Source organism: Engraulis encrasicolus, chromosome 15 (genome assembly GCF_034702125.1).
Source record: "Engraulis encrasicolus isolate BLACKSEA-1 chromosome 15, IST_EnEncr_1.0, whole genome shotgun sequence".
NCBI classification, from domain to species: domain Eukaryota; kingdom Metazoa; phylum Chordata; class Actinopteri; order Clupeiformes; family Engraulidae; genus Engraulis; species Engraulis encrasicolus.
The window spans coordinates 32,287,593-32,309,866 of NC_085871.1; the positions used below are offsets into that span (position 1 = coordinate 32,287,593).

General features: G+C 44.6%; 1 protein-coding gene across 1 annotated transcript; it reads right to left on the reverse strand.

Annotated features, from left to right (window-relative positions):
- Positions 1–19,075: 19,075 nt before the first annotated feature.
- LOC134463981 (uncharacterized) lies at positions 19,076–20,990 on the reverse strand. The gene is made up of 3 exons (XM_063217390.1): positions 20,446–20,990; positions 19,505–20,329; positions 19,076–19,360 (listed from the first exon to the last, which is right to left on the reverse strand). The coding sequence occupies exons 1-3, from the start codon at positions 20,924–20,926 to the stop codon at positions 19,143–19,145; spliced, it is 1,524 nt and encodes a 507-aa protein (XP_063073460.1). The 5' UTR covers positions 20,927–20,990; the 3' UTR covers positions 19,076–19,142.
- Between the last annotated feature and the right edge of the window lie 1,284 nt (positions 20,991–22,274).

Consider the following 22,274-nt stretch of genomic DNA (forward strand, 5'->3'; position numbering starts at 1 on the left):
TGAAGAAATTATCACCAGCAGACACACGCAATACGTAAAAAGTCAAATTAGGTCCGTCAGGGCCCTACTGTGGCACAAATGGTAGGGCACTCGACGGCTATGCGGCTGACCCGGGTTTGATTCTGTCCCAGCTCCTTTACCGGTCCCTCCCCGTCTCTCTTTTCCCACTCGCTTCCTGTCCACGTATTCACTGCATTGTCTCAAATAAAGGCAAAAAGCCCTCAAAAAATGTAGCCTAATAAAAAATGTCACAAACCATTATGAACGTAAGCCGTTCACTGTTAAGCATTTGATTGACAATAGAACTGGTGAGGGAATGGGTGCCACCACTCTTCTGTTCGGCTTAAAACCAGATTCACAAACACAGTATATAGGCCTACTACATTCTATTCTACTGATTCTAATCACACCTTGCCTGTCCCAACCTGTAGTTCAGCACAGCTTCGTGAACTCCACTACTAGGTCTGGGAGATTCCATTTCTACAGTCAAAAAATAATTGGAGCATATTTCTTCGATATCAACAAATTCCTTCAAAAACCTTTTCTGTTGATCTCCAAAGTGTCGATATAGTCTATAATATGTCCTGTGACTCCTCAATGCGTGCTGCCATTGATATTGAAGCAAAAAATGCTCCGATTATTTTTTGACTGGAGAAATGGAATCCTGCTCCCAGACCACTACCAGGGGGGCTGGCACCTGGCAATTTATATAAGTTGCTGTGTGTGTGTGTGTGTGTGTGTGTGTGTGTGTGTGTGTGTGTGTGTGTGTGTGTGTGTGTGTGTGTGTGTGTGTGTGTGTGTGTGTGTGTCTGTGTGTGTGTGTGTGTGTGTGTGTGTGTGTGTGTGTGTGTGTGTGTGTGTGTGTGTGTGTGTGTGTGTGTGTGTGTGTGTGTGTGTGTGTATGTGTGTGTGTGTGTGTGTGTGTGTGTGTGTGCAACTGGTATTTGGCCATACGTGAATGCCTACAAGATCCACTAGCACTCAAGCAGGCAGATAAATCATACAAAGCTGAGTTCTGATTCTCTTGAAAAATCACACACACACACACACACACACACACACACACACACACACACACACACACACACACACACACACACACACACACACACACACACACACACACACACACACATGCATGACCACGCACAACCGTCCATGCACTTGTCGCTGTGGGCAAAACAAAAATCACACACATAATAGGCTGATGCAACGTTAACACACATGCCCACACAAGCTACCTTTTTTTTTCCTTTTTTTTTCATTTATCTGCCTGCTTGAGTGCTAGTGGATCTTGTAGGCATTCACGTATGGCCAAATAACAGTTGCACACACACACACACACACACACACACACACACACACACACACACACACACACACACACACACACACACACACACACACACACACACACACACACACACACACACACGTCAACCTTTCACAGGCCAATATGACGCAATACACGCACCTGCACAAACGCACACAAAACCTTGTACAGTTTTCTGCAACTGTTTATGCAGAAAAACAGTATCTCTGACACAATTTCTAAACGCTTACACCACATATTAAATTGAGAAGAAACTTGACACTAATCCACAGCTTTGGCACTGTCGTCAATCTCCATTTTTTGCACATCTGTATTTCCTACCTAATGAACAAAAATCTAATCAGGAATCAAAGTATCAAAGTTCATGTTTTTCAGATATGCACCTGTTTTGAATTTTGCTGTTTGAAGGGTTTTTAGAGAGTGGGTGTGTCTGTGTCTGTGTCTGTGTCTGTGTCTGTATGCCCAATGCATCTATGCCGCTTCTTTGCTGCTTACGTGTAATATCACTGATATCAAAGCCACTGCCCTCTCGAGTCTGGTAGAGCAAGATGCACAATATCACCCAAAGCAAAAATAGCCCATCGTTTCATATCATTTATTCATTTCTATTATTCATTATTTATATTGACTCATTATATATTTATGCGCTTATGTGTTGTCTTGGTTGTTTATTGCCTGTGGCAGTGGTGGTAAACAATTGTAACAAACTTTTAAAAAAACAGCCGTACACTGTACACTAGAGACCTCAAGTTGTGTGTGTGTGCATGCGAGTGTGTCCGAGTGCGTGCGAGTGTGTGCGTGCGTGCGAGCGTGTGTGTATACCTGCGTGTGTGTTACAGAACAAGGAGAGGCCGGGGGGACTTTGTCTGTCAAGCGAGGAGGACACACCCTCATTTCCCATTCAGCAACAACACCAGTTACACTCACACGCCTCCTGCATTACAAGCAGAAAAGTACACACACACACACACACACACACACACACACACACACACACACACACACACACACTTATTCACTCACACACATGCGTGCGCACACACACACACACACACACACGCACACACACACACACACCTGCACACTCATGCATCGCACACACACACCTGCACACACACACACACACCTGCACACACACGCACACAATCTCGAACATGCACACATTACTGTCTATGGTATCTGTCTTTTCTCTCAAACACTGAATACGCACACACAAAAATACACACACACACACACACACACACACACACACACACACACACACACACACACACACACACACACACACACACACACACACACACACACACACACACACACACACACACACACACACACACACACACACACACACACACACACACACACACACACACACAGCGGGATCGTGGCGAGATGAATGGAAAGAGGCGAATGTTTTGATCTGAGTGCATGCAGGAAATATGAGGGCCGTCGTCATGGTGATAAAGGTCACAGCAGAAGTTAGGGCACAAGTCATGGCACGCGCACAACCACACACACACATGGTTACATGGCAAGGGCGCAGGTGATGGAGGGTGGCGAGTACATGTGATAGAGGTCAGAGCCAACACACACACACACACACACACACACACACACACACACACACACACACACACACACACACACACACACAGACACACACACACACACACACACACACACACACACACACACACACACACACACACACACATACACACACACACACACACACACACACACACACACACACACACACACACACACACACACACACACACCAAGAACAAGAGCAGATGGATAGACAGGTCATGTAAATAGAAGGCCATGATAGGTCAGGTCTGTGCGTGCGTTCGTGCGTGCGTGCATGAGTGCGTGCGTGCGTGCGTGTGTGTTAGAGCATGGCAACCCGACCGAAGCCCGACGGGCCTGGTCGGAACCCGACGGGCCGGGCCGGACTCGGACAACAAAAATAGAATATCTGTCGGACTCGGGTCGGGCTCGGGCTTGAAGCAAACAGACATTGTGAAAATTGTAAGCAACCAGAGGAAACGTTTCAGTTCATGCAAACGGCAGTTTTGTGATTAAAAAATAAGTAATTGAATATGCATAAATGAAAATGTTGGTAGGCTACTGTGCCAGTGATTATTATTGGCTGTATGCACGCGCCAGTTACCAGTGGCAACATTTGGACGCCCACTCCGAGTCAGCCGAGCAGGGATGCCGAGTGAACTTGCTTGCCAAATCAACAGTTGTCAGTGAACGCATGGTCTTTTGCTGTAGGCCTAGTGTAGGCCATGCCTTCGAGGCTGTCTTGAATGTTGAACATAAAATGACGAAGTTTGTCACTGCATTGTTCGCCAAGGATTACATTTCCAGCATGGGGCTAGCAAGGACCATAATATGGATAACTAAGAAGACACACACGCTACGTGGAGTGTAAGGTAGGGGCTGAGAGGTTTCCTGTTACTATTTTGTCCGCTGTGACATGTCATGTCCTTCACGTACAGTAGGTTCTTAATTGGTGTCACTTTTACTGTAGGCTACAGTTGTAACTATGTGCGTGCAACCTTTCCTGATTTTGTATTGACCGCATGGACATCAGGGGAAATGGCATTCTCTTGGAGGGCGAAACAGGCTACTTTTCTTCGGGGTTAGCTTATAGCCCCATGTTACTCATTGCGCAGCTCGCGAGACGCCTGACTTGGCGGCTCGCAAGGTTATAGAAAAAATATTATAGCCCAACACAATCAACAGACCTGCATTTAAAATCTGCCATGCCTACATACATATTCAATGAACACGTAGCACAGTCATCTGCATCACGCCAAGTAGGCAAGGCTATGGGCACGTCTACATCAAGATCTCTTTTTTTCCATCTGGCTGACCCGGCACCCCATGCGTCGTTGTTTATTTAGCCTACTGACAAATTTGACTCGGGCAAGCAGCAAGCCACATTTCCCCTCAGAAGTGAGCCGCGAAAATCAATCCCAGATCTTATTTGAAAATGCATTGGCTGTCATTTTTATGGACGTTTGTTCACATTTTCATTGGTGGCGTTTTGCATTGTTTTAAGAATAGACGGCTTTACATTCTAAATGGCTGGGGTCGTCTATCAGCAGAGAAAAGAGCGCCGAAACTTAACCTAATTCGGCAAACATCCTTCACAACAACGCCACCACACTCAATGGCGGAGACCAATAAATTATCTTGTCCACATCAAACGAGTAATTCCATCATACATTGTGAATGATGCGTGCACGCGCCTGGTGTAACTCTCTCGCGCAGATTGCATTGTTGGTGACCACATCGCAAATCGCTGTTCATTTTCGCGCCTGGTGTAACTCTCTCGCGCAGATTGCTTGGTGACCACCTCCAAAATCGCTGTTCATTTTCAGTTTAACCTGGCGCTGTCAAACGGGCAATGAAGGCAAGCAGAGCGCGAATAAAGCACGCGGAGTCCCGTTGGAATGCTGCAGCAAGTTGGAAACTTAAACTTTCTCTCTATCTCGCTTTCTCTCTCTCTCTCTCTCCGCACGGCATTGATTGACAGCTGATATAACTCAGTGCTGTCGGCGATGTCGCATTTTTATAAATAATAAGTTAACAAGACCATCAGGCAACCATCCTTCACAAGCTCAATAACTCGTACACAGAAACATAAGCTGCGCTGTCACGTGTGTGTGTGTGTGTGTGTGTGTGTGTGTGTGTGTGTGTGTGTGTGTGTGTGTGTGTGTGTGTGTGTGTGTGTGTGTGTGTGTGTGTGTGTGTGTGTGTGTGTTTATCCTTACTATGCGTGTGTAACTAAATTAGGCTACTGCAAATTGCCTCATCCTAACGTCTTTGCCTATCCTGGCTATTTATCACGTGCTATTTTGAGTATGGAGGAGCCCACATAGAAAATCTTGCTTGCGCACAGGTTCTGTTGTTATGACAATGGTCTCAGGCTTCGGACGGGTTCAGACACGAACATTTTAATTAGTCTCGGGCTCGGGTCGGTGTCGATCACTTTTCTGTCGGCTGAGGGCCGGGCTCGAACAGAAAAAAACGGCCCGAGCCACACTCTAGTGTGCGTGTGTGTGCGTGTGAGTTGGGGTGGTTAGGTGATGAGGTGGGGTCTTGAACTGTGGAGCTCTCTCATCTATCGTCTGAACAATCTCGCCTATAAGTCACTTCGTCCGTCCGTCCGTCCGTCCGTGTGTGTGTGTGTGTGTGTGTGTGTGTGTGTGTGTGTGTGTGTGTGTGTGTGTGTGTGTGTGTGTGTGTGTGTGTGTGTGTGTGTGTGTGTGTGAGTGTCATCCATCCTCTGTACACTGTGGCCTATACGTCACTTGAATGCAGGGCTTGCTGGCTGGCCCGTGGAGCAATGGAAGGTTATATTTATTATTTATTTCTCTCTGTTAATGTATGAGATGGTGTCACACACACACACACACACACACACACACACACACACACACACACACACACACACACACACACACACACACACACACACACACACACACACACACACACACACACACACACACACACACACACACACACACACCACACACACACACACACACACACACACACACACACACACACACACACACACACACACACACACACACACACACACACACACCCTCTGTCACACACTCACACACACACACACACACACTCACACTCTCAAAGCTTTTTATTTCTCTCTGTTAATGTATGAGATGGTGTCACACACACACACACACACACACATAAATACACCATAGCAAACACACACACACACACACACACTCTCACACACACACACACACACACACACCCTCTGTCACACACTCACACATACACACACACACACACACACACACACACTCTCACTCTCACACACGCACGCACACACACACACACACACACACACACACACACACACACACACACACACACACACACACACACACACACACACACACACACAGGCGCACACGCGCACACATACTGTGCGCCCCTATCACCACTGACACCAGTGACCTTGCAGTTGTGGTGTGGACAGGGGCGAGAGAGGTGATGACTCATTTCCCAGACAGGAACACTTTTTCGGTTCAGGAAAGGTGCTACCATGACACAGCCTATTTGACTGACAAATTGTGTGTGTGTGTGTGTGTGTGTGTGTGTGTGTGTGTGTGTGTGTGTGTGTGTGTGTGTGTGTGTGTGTGTGTGTGTGTGTGTGTGTGTGTGTGTGTGTGTGTGTGTGTGTGTGTGTGTGTGTGTGTGTGTGTGTGTGTGTGTGTGTGTGTGTGTGTGTGTGTGTGTGTGTGTGGATGTGTGAGAGAGGGTGTGTGTGTGTGTGCGTGTGTGTGTGTGTGTGTATGTGAGGGTCTGTCTGTGTGCCCTTATTTTGACTGAAAAATGACAGACAGGGTGGTGCATGTGCCATTCGTCACCTTCATGCTCATGACTCCCACAGACTTTATGTCGAGGCGAACGTGTGTGACTCTAAGATCGAGGTCTTTTTCTGGATCGAGGATCCTGCGATATAGGTGCACTTCATCTCGTCCTGTTTAATCCTTCTCTGTCAAGCGCCCACGTACAACTGGTTACCACACTTCCCTCTGCTGAGAAAATGGTTAAATGTGTCATGCCTCATTCTGTCTTATTTATGATTTTTACTCTGGTATGTTTTGCATACATTGTTGTATTTCAATTTAGCATTATTTGTTTCTCTCTCCTTTGTTGTAATCTGTAGCCTACATTAAAGGTGGGGTTGGTTTAACAACATTCTTAATAATTTCATTATGACATCATGTCTGTGGCCATGGGAGTCCCCAACGTGATGCAATTGAGAACGTTGGTCAACCAAAGATTCTTTAACTCTAATAAACTGCAACCCCACCGTTAAATTTCTCTTAGTTGGTCAGTGGCATTCTATGCACTGCTCCCTAACGTGGTGGAGTGACAGATCTCTGAATGATTGTCTCTTTCTCGGTTCATAATTGAGAATGATCACCTGCCACATACAGTATATATCAAATGTGCCACAAATCAAGTAATATGAAACTAATAATCTTGAATTATTAAATGTATGCCCTTAATTAAGTTAACATGTTTACTACACTGAGCCCAGATAATAAATTGGCATATGCCACTGTCTGCTTGGGTGAAATAAAACATTCAGTTGCCCTTGACTATGTACAATAAACAATTTAGTATGAACCTAATACACTTGTTAACTGATTAAATTACATAAAACGCTGAAGATGTGAACCTGCAGGCTGTAGTGGAATTCCTCCAGGCAAAGAGCCTTCAGTGAGATCAAACAGTGTCCCATAAATAAACAGCTCAAACAATTATCTGCCATTTTGTCTCCATTTCTCAGAGAGCAGCTGAAGTGTCTCTTGATGTGTGCCGAGTGTCATTTCATTGTGATGCTGGCTTTGACCGACCGTAAGTTAGCCTGATGGATGGTTGTTTCCCCTCTGTCATGGTACCTGTGTCTCCGGGCCGGTGACAGCATTGGCCAGTCTCGGGACAAAGTCACATGAAAGGCCCCACACCCAATAAATACAGTGTAATGAGGACCCATACTTGCCCCATCCTCCTACTCACTGGACCTGTAACAACTGACCCCTTTCACCCTCCCCCAATCAACTTCTTTATGGGCGCTTTTAGAGTAGAGTAACTTTATTGATCCCTGAGGGGAAATTCTGGAGTCAGTAGCTTACATAAATACACATAATGCCCACATGGACATTTAAAGACACATATAACACAGGTAATAGTCAGGGCAGAGAAGAATAAAAACTAAAGAAAACATAAAAAGGCAATGTGCAAAACCATATTCTGTGTAGACAAATGTGCAAAAAACGTACTCTGAGAGTTGAGGTAGACAAGATAAAAATGAGTGTTGACAAATACATCTATGATCTAGTATTGTGATGTACATGTGTTTCAGATTTGGCTCCAGTCAGTGTTAATAATTGCTGTTATTGATGTTCTATGAGACAGCATGACTGTTGGTTGGTTGGTTGGGTATTGGGAGTCAAAGGAAATGGAGGTGGAAAGAGGGGGTAGTGTGGATAAAGGGGGAGGGGTATTGTGGCTGAGACTGTTCAAACAACTTGTGGTTGTTGGAGGATGGGTAGGAGAAGCAGAGGACTGGAAAGAGAAGGGTGGAGATTGGAGGAGGAGATAAAAAGGAGGGGTGGCTGTGAACTAGACTGTCTGCATGACCCCTGGTTGGTGGAGGACGGGGAAGAGAAGCAACATTTTTTCAGCAACAGCGGTAGAAACCTGATCTTGATTTGGTGAAGAAGTTATATTTGCCTTTGTAAGTCTTTGCTGGGTTTTAAAAATGGGTCAAAGGCGATCACCATATACTTTCCTCCTTAATTTCATCCTCTTTATCTTCTCCTCCTTTTCCTCCCCCTCCGTCCTCTACATTTGATCCTTTGGTGTCTCATTCTTGTCTTACATAACTTTATCTCTCCTGCATCCCATATTCCCTCCTCTCCTCTCCTCTCCTCTCCTCTCCTCTCCTCTCCTCTCTTCTCCTCTCCTCTCCTCTCTCCAGTCCTGACCTAAAAGAGGCGTAAGTTGTAGGTAAGTTGTCAATAGTGCCCAAATTACTAGGTGCAATTAGAATACCGTTTTAGCCTCACTTAAGTTAAATGCAACACTAGTCAAGCCAATGAAAACAAATTATCATGTAAAAAGTATACCAATTATGAATACACTATGTGATGCACAAAGCAATATTTTGAGCAACGTTTCTGGGTAATGATAGTATAAGATTCCATTTGGGCTGTTAAGCACTATAAAACTTTTGCCAAGGGAAATATGATCAGCAGTGCAACTTTTTGTGCATTTGTTTGTTTGATTGTTTGTTAATTTTGTTAATTTGTTGTTTTTGTTGTGCATCAACAGCTTAAGGGCCTGTTACTCATAATGGGCCTTTTGAATAGCTATGTATTATCAAGTGCAAGAATTCAAAACAACCCAACTTTACCAATAGAAATGTAGTTCATCGGAAGCTAACTTATTACATTTGCATCTAAACTCTCAATATGGAAATAGTTCTGCCTTGCTAAATCTGAAAATTCCCATGGAGCCCAGAATGTCTAGCTGCAGCCCTACTTTAGGCTGAGAGGCCATCATTTGGGCATGGACTCGTGTCTATCTATCTCACAGAGAAGCAGAGCAGATTGATGCCATTTTTGCCGACCGTAATTGGGGTTGCACCTCAATCTTTCCTTCACCTCAGTTCCTGGCTGCAGTGCAGTTATCATTTGGCCTATGAGACTTGGTCTAGCTGTACTGTGTGTGTGTGTGTGTGTGTGTGTGTGTGTGTGTGTGTGTGTGTGTGTGTGTGTGTGTGTGTGTGTGTGTGTGTGTGTGTGTGTGTGTGTGTGTGTGTGTGTGTGTGTGTGTGTGTGTGTGCGTGCGCGCGTGCGTGCGTGCATTCGTGCGTACTTGCGTGCGTGCGTGCGTGCGTGCGTGCATGGGTGTGTCTGGCTGAGATATCAGTTGGCCTTTTTGTGGGGTCAGATGAGGACACCCTATTCTCTGTGTCTCTGTATTGGATAGCCTTGTCTGTCTGGTCTGTGCTTCACATTAAAAGTGCCTGAAACACAATTTTCGGGCTGGCATTCAGAACCAAAGTGCTTAACAGTGAACGACTCAAGGTCATGCCAAATTTTGTTCTTTACCAGGTGACCATATATTACCTGGAGGATGATTTAAACAATGATAAAAGCCCTCAAACACCTGCAGCATGCATGCATGTGGAGCATGCAGCTCCACATAAGAGCTGTATCCCTCCCATGTTTGACTTTAGGCACCATGTATTTTGTCCAAAGTGAAGGCTAATGGGACTCATACTCTGAAGTCAAGATCCCAAGATCAACCATTTTAGAACTGATAGCATCAAAACTATATGGTGTTGGAGATGAAGAATATGAAAAAAGAGAAATGGTGCATAAAGTGAAACATGGTACAGATACAGCTCTTATGAGGAGCTGCATGCATGCTGCAGGTGTTTGAGGGCTTTTATCATTGTTTAAATCATGAAGTTAAACATGTACTGCTCTACGAATAGTGAATATGTCACCATCTCTCATTGAACTCCATTGATTTTCATTGTGTTGCTTTCCATGATTACAATGACCCTAAACATACACCTAAGGCCAAAGTTGATTTTCTGGAGAGGTGAGAGTGATTCAGTGATTAAGTATGACACACAATCTGCGTATTTGAAGTGTTTTGAAGTGACTTATCTGCTCATTTTCACATTATGTTCGATAGGCGACAAAACTTTTGTCTTGTGAAAATCTGCCCTGTCTGTGTTCAATAAAGGGTCAATCTTTCGTTGGTGCACGAAATTTATTTTTGTACATACATTTTCATTCGGCAGGGTTGTAGCTTTCATATGAGTGACTTCTGAAGCCAAGTGATTAATTGAAAGTCAGGTTATTAGCTGTTATTCCAAACAGATGGATAGGCGACAACTCTTTTGGAGGCGAGAGTAGTTACTAGTTACTGCACTAGTTACTAGTTTGTTACTGCACTAGGTGGTGCACGAACCACATTGGACCAACCAAACACATAAGCTTCAGAGAAAAGGACGAGATGAGAAATGCAGCCATGGATGTGGCCTAAAAAGACAAGGACAGAGAGAGAGAGAGAGAGAGAGAGAGAGAGAGAGAGAGAGAGAGAGAGAGAGAGAGAGAGAGAGAGAGAGAGAGAGAGAGAGAGATGAGGAACATTGGCCATATCCAGGACTGCAACCACAGATTACTCTGCAACCTCCGTGTGAGCCAAGCTACTTTAGTTCCCTGGTGTTTTTTTCTGCTGCTGGAATGGTAACCTTAACTACAGTGGGCAAGCCCTAAAAAAACTCACGCTTGTTTCCCGGAGTCAATTTCAACTCTTTACTGTACTGTCTTTGCAACAAATGGATCCTGTAGAGAAAGAAGCCAGGCAATTTGGCCTGGTGCAGAGAAACGTAAAACACACACACACACACGCACACACACACACACATGCACGCACGCGCACACACACACACACACACACACACACACACACACACACACACACACACACACACACACACACACACACACACACACACACACACACACACACACACACACACACACACACACACACACACACAAACCCATTTACTCACTCAATCACTCACTCACTCCTCAGACCCAGACACAGATACACACAGTAAATGTGTGTGTGTGTGTGTGTGTGTGTGTGTGTGTGTGTGTGTGTGTGTGTGTGTGTGTGTGTGTGTGTGTGTGTGTGTGTGTGTGTGTGTGTGTGTGTGTGTGTGTGTGTGTGTGCGTGTGCGCGTGTGTGCGTGCGTGCCTGTTTGTGTTTGTGTAAACTGGTCACTGTCTGGTTGTGGGTCCTACGAAACATCAGACTACACCATATCTGTCTGAACGGACAGAATGTGCTTGAATGTAATAACTGAGCATTTATTTTCTATGTGAAATCGGCTGGCGCAGTGAGTTGGTGATCCGATCTAGAAAAAATGGTGCCTGTTGTTGATCCATTGCTAATACCTGTGAGTTAGTTACTGATCCATAAGTAATGCTTGTGAGTTGCCTGCTGTATAGGGCATGCCTATGAATAGGAAGTCTACAGTAGGTAATGCCTTCTGCACTGTGTAGCTTTGACTTCCAGTTGAGTTATCACCTCAGTGTGAAACCAGGCCAAGCTTAAAATGATTTCTCTTCTAATGGAGGAGAAGGAGAAGGTGATGCTTTTGTTTGTGTGTGTGTGTGCACGTGTGCGTGTGTGCGAGTGTGCGTGTGCGTGTGCGTGTGCGTGTGTGTGTGTGTGTGTGTGTGTGTGTGTGTGTGTGTGTGTGTGTGTGTGTGTGTGTGTGTGTGTGTGTGTGTGTGTGTGTGTTGTTGTTGTTGTTGTTGTTGTTTATGTGTGTGAGGGGGTGCATATCTGGCATCAGGTGTTGGGCCTCATGTGTTTGGAGTATGGTCATTAATTACAACCTTCAAATAGAAACACATAAACACGTAAAAATATAAACAAATGGAAAGTGTGAGGCAGAGAATGAAAGCGAGAGAAATGCAAGAGTAAAAATGAAGAAAGCAGGAGTGAGGGAGACCAAGAGAAAGAATGAATAAGAGAGTGTGAGATGGAGGATGTGATAGAGAAAGAGACAGGGGAAAGGGATAGAGAGGGGGGAGAAAACAAACAAGAGAGACTGAAAAGATAGAGGGAATGAGAGAGAGAGAGAGAGAGAGAGAGAGAGAGAGAGAGAGAGAGAGAGAGAGAGAGAGAGAGAGAGAGAGAGGAAGAGAAAAAGGGAGAGTTCCTTCCTGGAGCATGGCAGTATTAGATTAAAGGGTGTTGCTATAGTGATTGATTGACACATGGCACTGTCTGTGTCCCCAAACTGTCCATCAAATTAGCATCAAGGAGCCGACCAATCACAAGCCTTCGTTCTTTTTCGGCAAAGGTGAAGGAGAGTGCCGACTGCAGACCTGAGTCATCAAAAGAGTTGGAGTTGTGTGTCCACTTTGGAGTTTGTGAACGCGTAAGAAACAAAAGTTTGGTTAGTTTGCACTTTAGAAAACTGTTGAGAGGGCGCGAATCATCGGAACAAAAGATGAAAGGAGAAAAAAAACAATAACAACAACAACAACAACAAGCAACGGGAGGCATGGGATTTAAAACCTAAGAGAGTGACAGATGTCCATCTGTGACATTGATTGTCATCTGGACTCACATTTAATTTATCACACATTAAATATTAACAATTGATTCTATTTGTGGAAATTAATATGATGAGAAGGACGTGTTTGTGTGTCTATTTGGGTCATGTCAGGTCCATTCGTTAGTATAGAGCTCTATCTGTTGTCACAGAAACTGCTGTCTATAAAGATGAGGAGCGTTTCTGTATAGTTTTATTCATTGCAAGAAGATGTGTTGACGAAGAACTATGGGTCTAATTGGGGTCAAGTCAGTTAATTAATATGGATGAATTATGATGATTTCTCTGCTATTGAATGTCTGTGGAAAAATGATGAGTGTTTCTCATAAGCCTATTCATATTAATAAATATGTGAACAAAGACAGATGAGTCTAAATTTAGGTCAGGTAATGTATGTACAGGAACTTACATGGTATGATTGAAACAGCTATCTTAATTGTTGCAGAGAATATTTAGGCCTACATTTAAACGGGACTCTTTTGCTGATCATCTCTATGGTAATACATATCTTGACTTGATTTCTATTGAGTATTGCATTGTAATTGTTTTGAATCTGGTACTATGTTGTTAAGCTATTGAGACTGGAAATGATTATGAGTCCCAAGTGTTCGATGTGAATGATGTGCTTTTCATAATAGGCACCCCACTTAACGCATAACAACCATGTACAGTAAATCACAAATGTCTCTGTTCACCCCATTAAACCCATACATAATCTCTCTGTATCCTAAAGTAAATTCATCAAATGAAGTTTATTACCACGTCATACTGAGTGTCTATAGACCTGTGCCATGAAATGATCTTATCTTAAAGGAGAATACAGATTGGTTTGTTTGTGAAAGATGTTTAAGTCTTGGGGATTGACAGTGAATTGCTTGGAGAGTTAGCATGCATTAGATGTGAACAATAATTTAGGACAATCTTTTCCCATTGATAACCATCTGAAATGGCCGAAAGTAAAAACCGACTTGACTTTAATTGGGTTGATAATTTTAGAAAAACATGAACGTAATTAACATTGGGGTAAGGGCTGTGGGGAAGGGGGGAAGGGGGGTTGGCTGAGGATTTGATGCTGAAGGAGGAAGTGTCCTTGGGAATCGGTAACAAACACCCTCCTGGGAGAATGTGTCTTTGTTTCGGAGTGTCACTCCCATGGGTATGCGTGCGTGTGTGTGTGTGTGTGTGTGTGTGTGTGTGTGTGGGTTGATGTACTATGGGGGTCATCATATCCTAGAGGACCTGACAATATTAATTCATCCGTCAATCAACGGCAGTTCTGTCAGCCACTTGGACAAAGCACACTGGCTTATAATTGGAGCACTGACACAAACACACACACACGCACACGCACACACACACGCACACGCACACACACACGCACGCACGCATGCACACACACACACACACACACGCATGCACACACGCACACGCACAGGCACAGGCACATGCACACGCACACGCACACGCACACACTTGTGCTAGGCCTGAGAGATTTGGGACCATCGTAGCAAGACAATATCGCCAAAGTAATTACCATGGACACCACACACAGTCCGGCCCTCGGGTAATTACCCAGAGTAATTTGGTGTGTGTGTTAGAGAGAGAGAGAGAGAGAGAGAGAGAGAGAGAGAGAGAGAGAGAGAGAGAGAGAGAGAGAGAGAGAGACAGAGACAGAGACAGAGAGAGAGAGGATGATTATGTTGTTCATAGATTTTTTTAGCATAAATTCAGCAAACGTCCTCCGCCGGCAGGCTTTGTTTTTTTCTCACCTTACATTGAACATGTTAATGCATGGCCTCTACTGTAGTCTTTTCATTCCCACTTTTAATCTGTTAGATAAGACTCTCAGTAATGTCATAGTAATATTGTTATGATTTATCAGATTTTTTTTTTAAACAGTTGATAGGCTACCATCGATACCATTTGCAACAAGATGCTACTATATATGAAGGGGTGCCGAGGTCACTGTCCGTGGGCCGGATCTGGCCCGATTGTACATGTTTTGGCTGTCAAATGTATTTATTCCCCATACTAGGCTGCCTCCTCCACATTCTCTCCTGCAGTCATTTTTCTCTCCACCGCCTCCTCGCCTCTGTCCACCTGTTTTGGATGCCAGAAGTGTACCGTACAAACAAGTAGTAGAAGATACAAGTTTTTATCAGGCAAAACATTGAGAAACTGTACAAAGCACAGCCAGCGTCATTTAGCCTGACAGTATGTTTTATGACTGTTAAGAACATTAATGGAAGAGTACAAAATTTCCATCGTGTTTTTCAATGAACAGATTACAATCCTGAGGGCGGCAGCTCCACTACAACAAGATCAACATTTTGCCCTAACACTAATCAGGGCAGGACAGGCCATCTGGAATACAGGGCATTTTCCCAGTGGGCCAACAATTCTCAGGGGTCGATGCTGTTGTTCTTTGTTTACTTATTTGTTTGCTCGCTTGATTGTTTTTTGCTTAGAGACTGCACAGTAAAAAGTGCAGGATGAATTTTACACTTAGAGAGTTGATTGAACATCTTCTAGAGTGTATTTTGTCCCGGCGTACTCTGTTAGTGTTGAATTAACACTGCATTTTTACTGTACATGGCCCACCAATCAGATGGGGCGGTCCAGTGGTCTACCTGTAATATAGACAGTGGACTGATGTACATTACACCTAGCTGACGCTTTTTATCCAAAGCCACGTACAGTTATTATTATTTTATTAGGCCTGTTTATTTTTAAGTACATGGTATAGGTTACGGTACCTGGAGCAGTGTGGGGTTACTGTAGGTGCCCGCTCAAGGTCACCTCAGCCATGGAGTGAGATAGGGAGTGGAAGGGTGGGATTCGATCCTGCAACCCTCTGGTCTTAAGTCCATCTCCTTAACCACTAGGCCACGACTGCCTGCTGTCTAATCATAATATTGTAGACAAGACAGGAGGCTGCGTGAGACGCTGGTGTGTGACCAAAATGCCAGAGCTGCAATAAGCTATTTTCACGCTTGTTACGTAGCAACTTCCTCATTGGCCGATTGTGCATTCCAACTTCCGGTGAACTGTCATACTGTCGTTTCTGTGTATACGGAGGTAAACAATGTTCGCCTATTCAAGTTTTTTGGGAAATCTGCCAAGGTTGTCTTTTGCAGACGTTCATCGTCTGGTGAACCGTCACTCGACAACACCCCGCTCCAAACTGGACAAGGGATACAGCTTGTTTTTTGAGAAATTCATTCACGACTATGAAGGTAAGCGGTTAAGCTTATGCTAACGTCAGTTTGTGGCGTTACCTCAGATAGATGTTCGTATGGGTTATTGGTATTTGGCCAAACCAACAAAGCAAGATCGTTGTTTATTTTAAACAAGGATGAATTAGTTAATTTCGCTTGTATTGTGATAAAAAAACGTCAGCTCGATTGTTGGGTAGAATGTAAACGAGGAGGGGAGTCAGCTTCAACCAGTTGCTACGTAGCGTTGTCGCTCCGGTTTTGTAACCTTCTGGGTAGACTACTGTACCATTCCTCAGTCATGTTATGTTATGAGAGAATTGCAATATAATAAAAGTTCAGCGAGAATGCCTGTTTGAAAACTGACTCCCCCTCTGTGTTATGTGGTCCTGCTCCCAAGGTCTATGTGGGTTTTAACTCGTCCTAGTACATACATTCAACATCATAAACCAATAACAGAGTGTATGAATTAATCTTTTTGATTCATTAATTAATTTCCCATTTTGCTATTTACTTTTTTTGCTTACCAGTTTCCAACGTCATTGACAGGGAGGTTGCTGTCAGGTCTAGGTGTTACAGGTCAATGAGGAAGCGAGAACAGCCCCATTATTTGCAGGTTATTTTAGGCAGTTAAGGAGTCTGAATAATAAGTGTTTAATATCCTGTTTGTTAAACATGTAAACAGTGTAAGAGGTTAACTACTTTACGGCAGTTCCAGATTTCTAAAGATGTTTTTATATATTTGTATTGCTCATCCTTACATTTCTTTATTATTTGGTGCATTTTTTGTCTTATTTTAGTTTAACATTGTCTGTCGGATTACTGCTGTGTATTTTATGTAGATTGTTTTCCAAGCTGAAGCTCCAGAACTGCAAGGAACATCATGCAGCTGTACAGCAGGGAAGGTCCTCTGCAACCACCTTGTGGCCTTGCTATTCCAGTCGGCCCATTACTGCATGTTGAAGGTAAGTTGTATGTTCAGGGCTGCTGTCTGCCGTTTGATTTGAGTGACCATGCCTAGAGGTCTATCACCACATTTTTTAAATCCTGGTTTGCACTTCTGTCTCTGCAGGTGACAGCTGTACCACCACCTGTGCCCTGCACAAGCTCCCTTCAAGCATGGCATCGGCCTAGGACCATGGTAATGTTTTAGCTGTGTTGAGCTGTACCACATAGAGAAGAATGTCAGTCTTTTTGCCAGCCAGATGACTTGTATGCCACGTTTTGCTTTGCTAACAATGTTCCCTAAGAAATATGACCAGGCACTGTTGACAAATCGAAGCACCCGCACACACATGATTAAAAAACAGACTGGAGATACCTAGCACAAATCTGTTATTTTAACTAACAAAGACTGTATTTTAACAAATTAACTGGGTACGGCTGCTTCTTATCTTTCTCAGGGGATCCATGCAGAACCGGTTCAGGACTTGGTAGTCAGGAAGCCAAAGCCATCCACCAGGAGCGTGTGCAAATCAACACTCTATCAAGCATACACTGGTAATGTGTACTACTGTAACTAATATGACACTGACACTTGACATCATATTTGAAAACCAAAAGTAGTTGTAAGACGTGTCAATAATTTAACATTTCGCCTTTTATATTTATCTGTTTCAGGACCCCTGCCTGATCCCAACATGCTGGCTATTGGAGAGAAGCTCACAAACATCAGGCCGCAACCACTGATCTCGTCTGTGCTGCACGGCCTATCGCAGCTGTCGATGGTAGACTCCAAGTTCGGACCTGTGCCACGAGGATCACCCCTGTCATACCAGTGTCCTCCTGTGGTCAAATGTGGGGATTACATCCAGCACCCAGAGGCACCAGCATTCCCGAATCTGCCCTTAGAGGACTCAACATTTCCCACCCAAATTCCACAATTTGAAAAAAACTCAATCCAAATTTTGCATTTCGACACTTTAACTGTTACATATAATATGGCAAGTGACATAGAGAAGCAGACAAGAGAACAGTCTGAGTGCCCACTATGGCAAGCTCTACGAAAGCCGAGAGTAACAGCAAGTAGATTTTATGAGGTTAGCCACGTCAGAGGGGTGTCCTCTGGTGAGTCCCTGGCATTGAGAATACTTAAGGGCACTCGCCAGACTCCTGCCATGAAGAGGGGGCTGGAGCGGGAGCCACAGGTGCTGGAGCACTATGCACAGGTGTGCAATGTCAATGTGTCGGTCGCTGTGGGTTAGTCATTCACCCTCAAGCTCCTCACCTGGGGGCTAGCCCTGATGCAAGGGTATATGACCCAAATGAAATTCCATGTTTTGGCCTTGCTGAGGTGAAATGCCCAGCCATTTCAAACATCACACAGGCAGGACATGTAAAAATTACTAATGGGAAGGCGAAACTTAAAAGAAACCACAAGTACTACTGGCAGGTTCAAGGCCAACTTGCAGTAACTGGCTTGAGTTGGTGCGATTTCATTACGGATACAGAGGAGGACTTAACCATTGAAAGAGTGTGGAGGGATGATGAATTGATTGGAGAGATGAAGGAGAAGGTGGACGTGTACTTTTTTGGTACATTCATGAATGTTTATCTTTTGCCCAAAGAAGTGTAATTAACCAAATGATTATTGAAAGAATTCATGAATAAATGAAGTGCACGACTAAAGGTTTCCATGATTTCCTCGTTCGAGTACGCAAGTATATCCTAACATTACACATCTATTTTAACATTACATATTACAGATTGCAGTTTACAAGTTATTCTGTTTTTATTAAAGGTAATATCTCACAAAGTAATTTTAGGGGTGGTGGTGGTGGTGTGTGTGTGTGTGTGTGGGGGGGGGTATTCAACAGGAATGTAACAGTTTATTATATTACAAAGTTAAAGGGGTTGCCTATTCAACAGGAATGTAATGTTTTAACTCAAGTGGTCCCTGGAACAAGGACATCAAACAGCAAACGGTCCACAGCTGGTTAACTGTCCCAGACAAGGTCAAAGGGATGGTGTCTTGCCAGATCTGGTATTCCTTCACTCTGCGTATTGCCCTTTCCACAAGGATTCGAAGCCGGGCAATTGCTTGTGTTTTTAGAGCATCTTCTTCTGTAAACTGATCTGTAATTAGAGGTGGGAAATTAGTTCTACTGTGCTAATTCAGTGAGGGAGAGACATATAGGGGAAGCCAAAGCACATATAGATTACATTTTTGTTCACAGTTTTAATCTGAGATGTTCATTGTGACATTTCATGCTTACTTACCAGTCATCTTGAAGGGAGGTATGATAAGTGTTGCCCCACGGTCACTCAGCAGCTTCTCAATGGTGAATCCCTTGTCTGCCATGCAGCCATCCCCTGGTTCGAGTAGATCAAGTAGACCACTTTTTTCTGTTATCTTTCGGTCAGAGATGGAGCCAGTGAAAAGACTCGAAACAAAAGTCACAGCACTGCATGGGGCAACCCCAATTAAGCCCTTGAAAGTTGTTGTGTTCTTGTAAGGAGAGAACAGCTCTGACTGAAGAGTTAGTGATGATGGAGACTGGCATCGCACCTCAGTGCAGTCGATGATCACTCTGACATTTGGACAGTACTGCACAAATTTGGTAGGCATGGTGTTTCTGATTTGCCGTTTACTCATCCAGATGGGAAGGGATCCAAGGATTAGGTAGAGGTAGTTGGCCCATGTGATGACAGCCCTGGAGACAGTGGACATACTGACCTCAAACAGGTCGGCCAACACCTTCTCTGGCAGGCCAGCGGCAATTCGGCAGCAGAAAAGAAAAAACTCATCTATAAGGGGCAGTCTGCGCGATGGACTCGGAGAAAGGGGCTCAGATGATTGTGCCTTTTTTTGCGCCTTCGACCAATAGACAAGTCTGGTGGCAGATGGTTTGATGGCCTCCCAGAAGTCACAAAAAACATCCCTTGACGTGAACCGTGTATAAAATCGTATGTCCTTATCGGAAATGCAAAATCTATTAAATCGCAATTGGGCCAGCTCTGCTTTCAGTAGTGACATTTCTTTCTTCATGCCCGCGATTTCCTGCTCTAGTTGCTGTATGCGTTCAGCAGCAGCATCCAGCGCACCTGTATGACACAAAAGAAAGTAGGCCTATGTAAGGTTCTGATATTAAAAACTGCTTGAATGTTAATCGCTACCATCGGGAGGTAAAGCAACATTTTGAGAGTGAAAAATGTCATACCTGGTGTTGGTGCAGTTCCGTAGCCATGTTCACGGACCACCAACGCTGATAATTCCTCCATGGCAACCCATAGCTGTGTTTGCTCCGAGGGGAGGTCCGGCGAAATCTCACGGTCTACCATCCGTTTATTGACCCGTTTATAAACGGACTCCCTGGTCGGCAATCCCCAGTTGTTCCACTCAAAGCGGGAGGGCACAGAATTTACTTTTAGGCGACGACCAGGCGCAAAATTATCCAGCGCTAGCAGCCCACTATCACTGCCTGTAATGTAGTCTGACTCGTGGAAATGCCGGCTACAAACGTAGGTGCTTCCCTGTTTTATTTTAAAGGTTTCCCCTTCGTCTCGCTTAATAGCAGTGATCCACATCTTTCGTACAACTTGGTCTGTCGGGAATCCGTGAAACCTCAAGTATGGTTGGCGTTGTTTATTAGATGAACACAGAGGAACCGAGCAGTGACATCTTGCCTTTGTTTGCGCCATTGTTATTGTAGATCAGCTGCCGGAAGTTGGAATGCACAATAACGCTAAGTCCCGCCCACTAATCCCGGAAGCGTGAAACTAGCTTATTCAGTCCCAGTCCAGCCCTGACACAACGTGAACACTATGATAATGAAGGCTACCCAATGGGGAAGTGTGAGCTCAGCTGAGATTGATAATGCACATGTTCAACCACTCACTGCAATGATGTTTCATGTCCCATTTGTGAGACATATTTGCACACATTGCAGAGTTCTCCCTGGTGAGTTGGGCCAAAACGGCCTCTCCAAAACAAAACAAAAAACCCTAACTGCACAAAATTGGCATTTGTCCTGTTTTGGCAGCCAACACTATCTATTGCCCATAACAGCCTATCCCCCAACACACTCCCCGCTGTTCTCTCCGGTACATTCCAGCTCTTTCCTCCTCCTCTCCTCTCCTCTCCTCTCCTCTCCTCTCCTCTCCTCTTTGCTATTTTCTCCTCTCCTAACCTCTCCTCTCCTAACCTCTCTTCTCCTCTCTTTTCCTCTCCTCTCCTCCTTGCTATTTTCTACTCTCTTCTCCTCTTTTCTCTTCTCTCCTCCCCCTCTTCTCTTCTCTCCGCTTCTCCTCTACTCTGCTCTCCTCCCCCTCTTCTCTTCTCTCCCATTCTCCTCTACCCTGCTCTCCTCCTCCTTCCTCTATCCCACCCTCTCCTCTCTTTTCCTCTACCCCTCTTCTCTTCTCTCCGCTTCTGCTCTCCTCACCTCTCCTCCCCTTCCTCTTCCCCTTCCCTTCCCCTTCCTTCCCTTCCTCTCCTCTCCTCTCCTCTCCTCTAATCGCATCTCCTTTCCTTCCCCTTCCTTTCCTTCCTTCCTTCCCCTCCTCACCTCTCCTCTCCTCTCCTCTTCTCTTCTCTCCTCTCCTCTCCTCTCCTCTCCTCTCCTCTCCCCTTCTATCATGTGTTTTGGATGCCAGAGGTGTCTGGGGCCCATAAGTGGCGGATTGGGCCATTTGAAATGGTCTGCAGCATTTTGGAAGACACTGGATGTCATCAGTCACAGATTATTTCCTGTGTGTGTGTGTGTGTGGGTGCGTGCGTGTGTGTGCGTGCGTGTGTGTGTGTGAGAGAGAGAGAGAGAGAGAGAGAGAGAGAGAGAGAGGAGAGAGAGAGAGAGAGAGAGAGAGAAACAGAGACAGAGAGAGAGAGAGAGAGAGAGAGAGAGAGAGAGAGAGAGAGAGAAAAACAGAGACAGAGACAGAGACAGAGACAAATCAAAAAACAAACAAACAAAAAGTATTTTTTCATTGCTCTCCAGAACAACTGAGTAGGAGTAGGAGTAGGGCTATATCTTACTTTGGTTCTCACTCT

Excerpts from the sequence above, each read along its gene's own strand:
- LOC134463981 (XM_063217390.1), bottom strand. The coding sequence starts at position 20,926 with ATGGCGCAAACAAAGGCAAGATGTCACTGCTCGGTTCCTCTGTGTTCA. Across the intron at positions 20,330-20,445 it reads CGGAACTGCACCAACACCAG|GTGCGCTGGATGCTGCTGCT; the intron begins GTATGACATTTT and ends TGTGTCATACAG. Across the intron at positions 19,361-19,504 it reads ACCTCCCTTCAAGATGACTG|ATCAGTTTACAGAAGAAGAT; the intron begins GTAAGTAAGCAT and ends CTCTAATTACAG.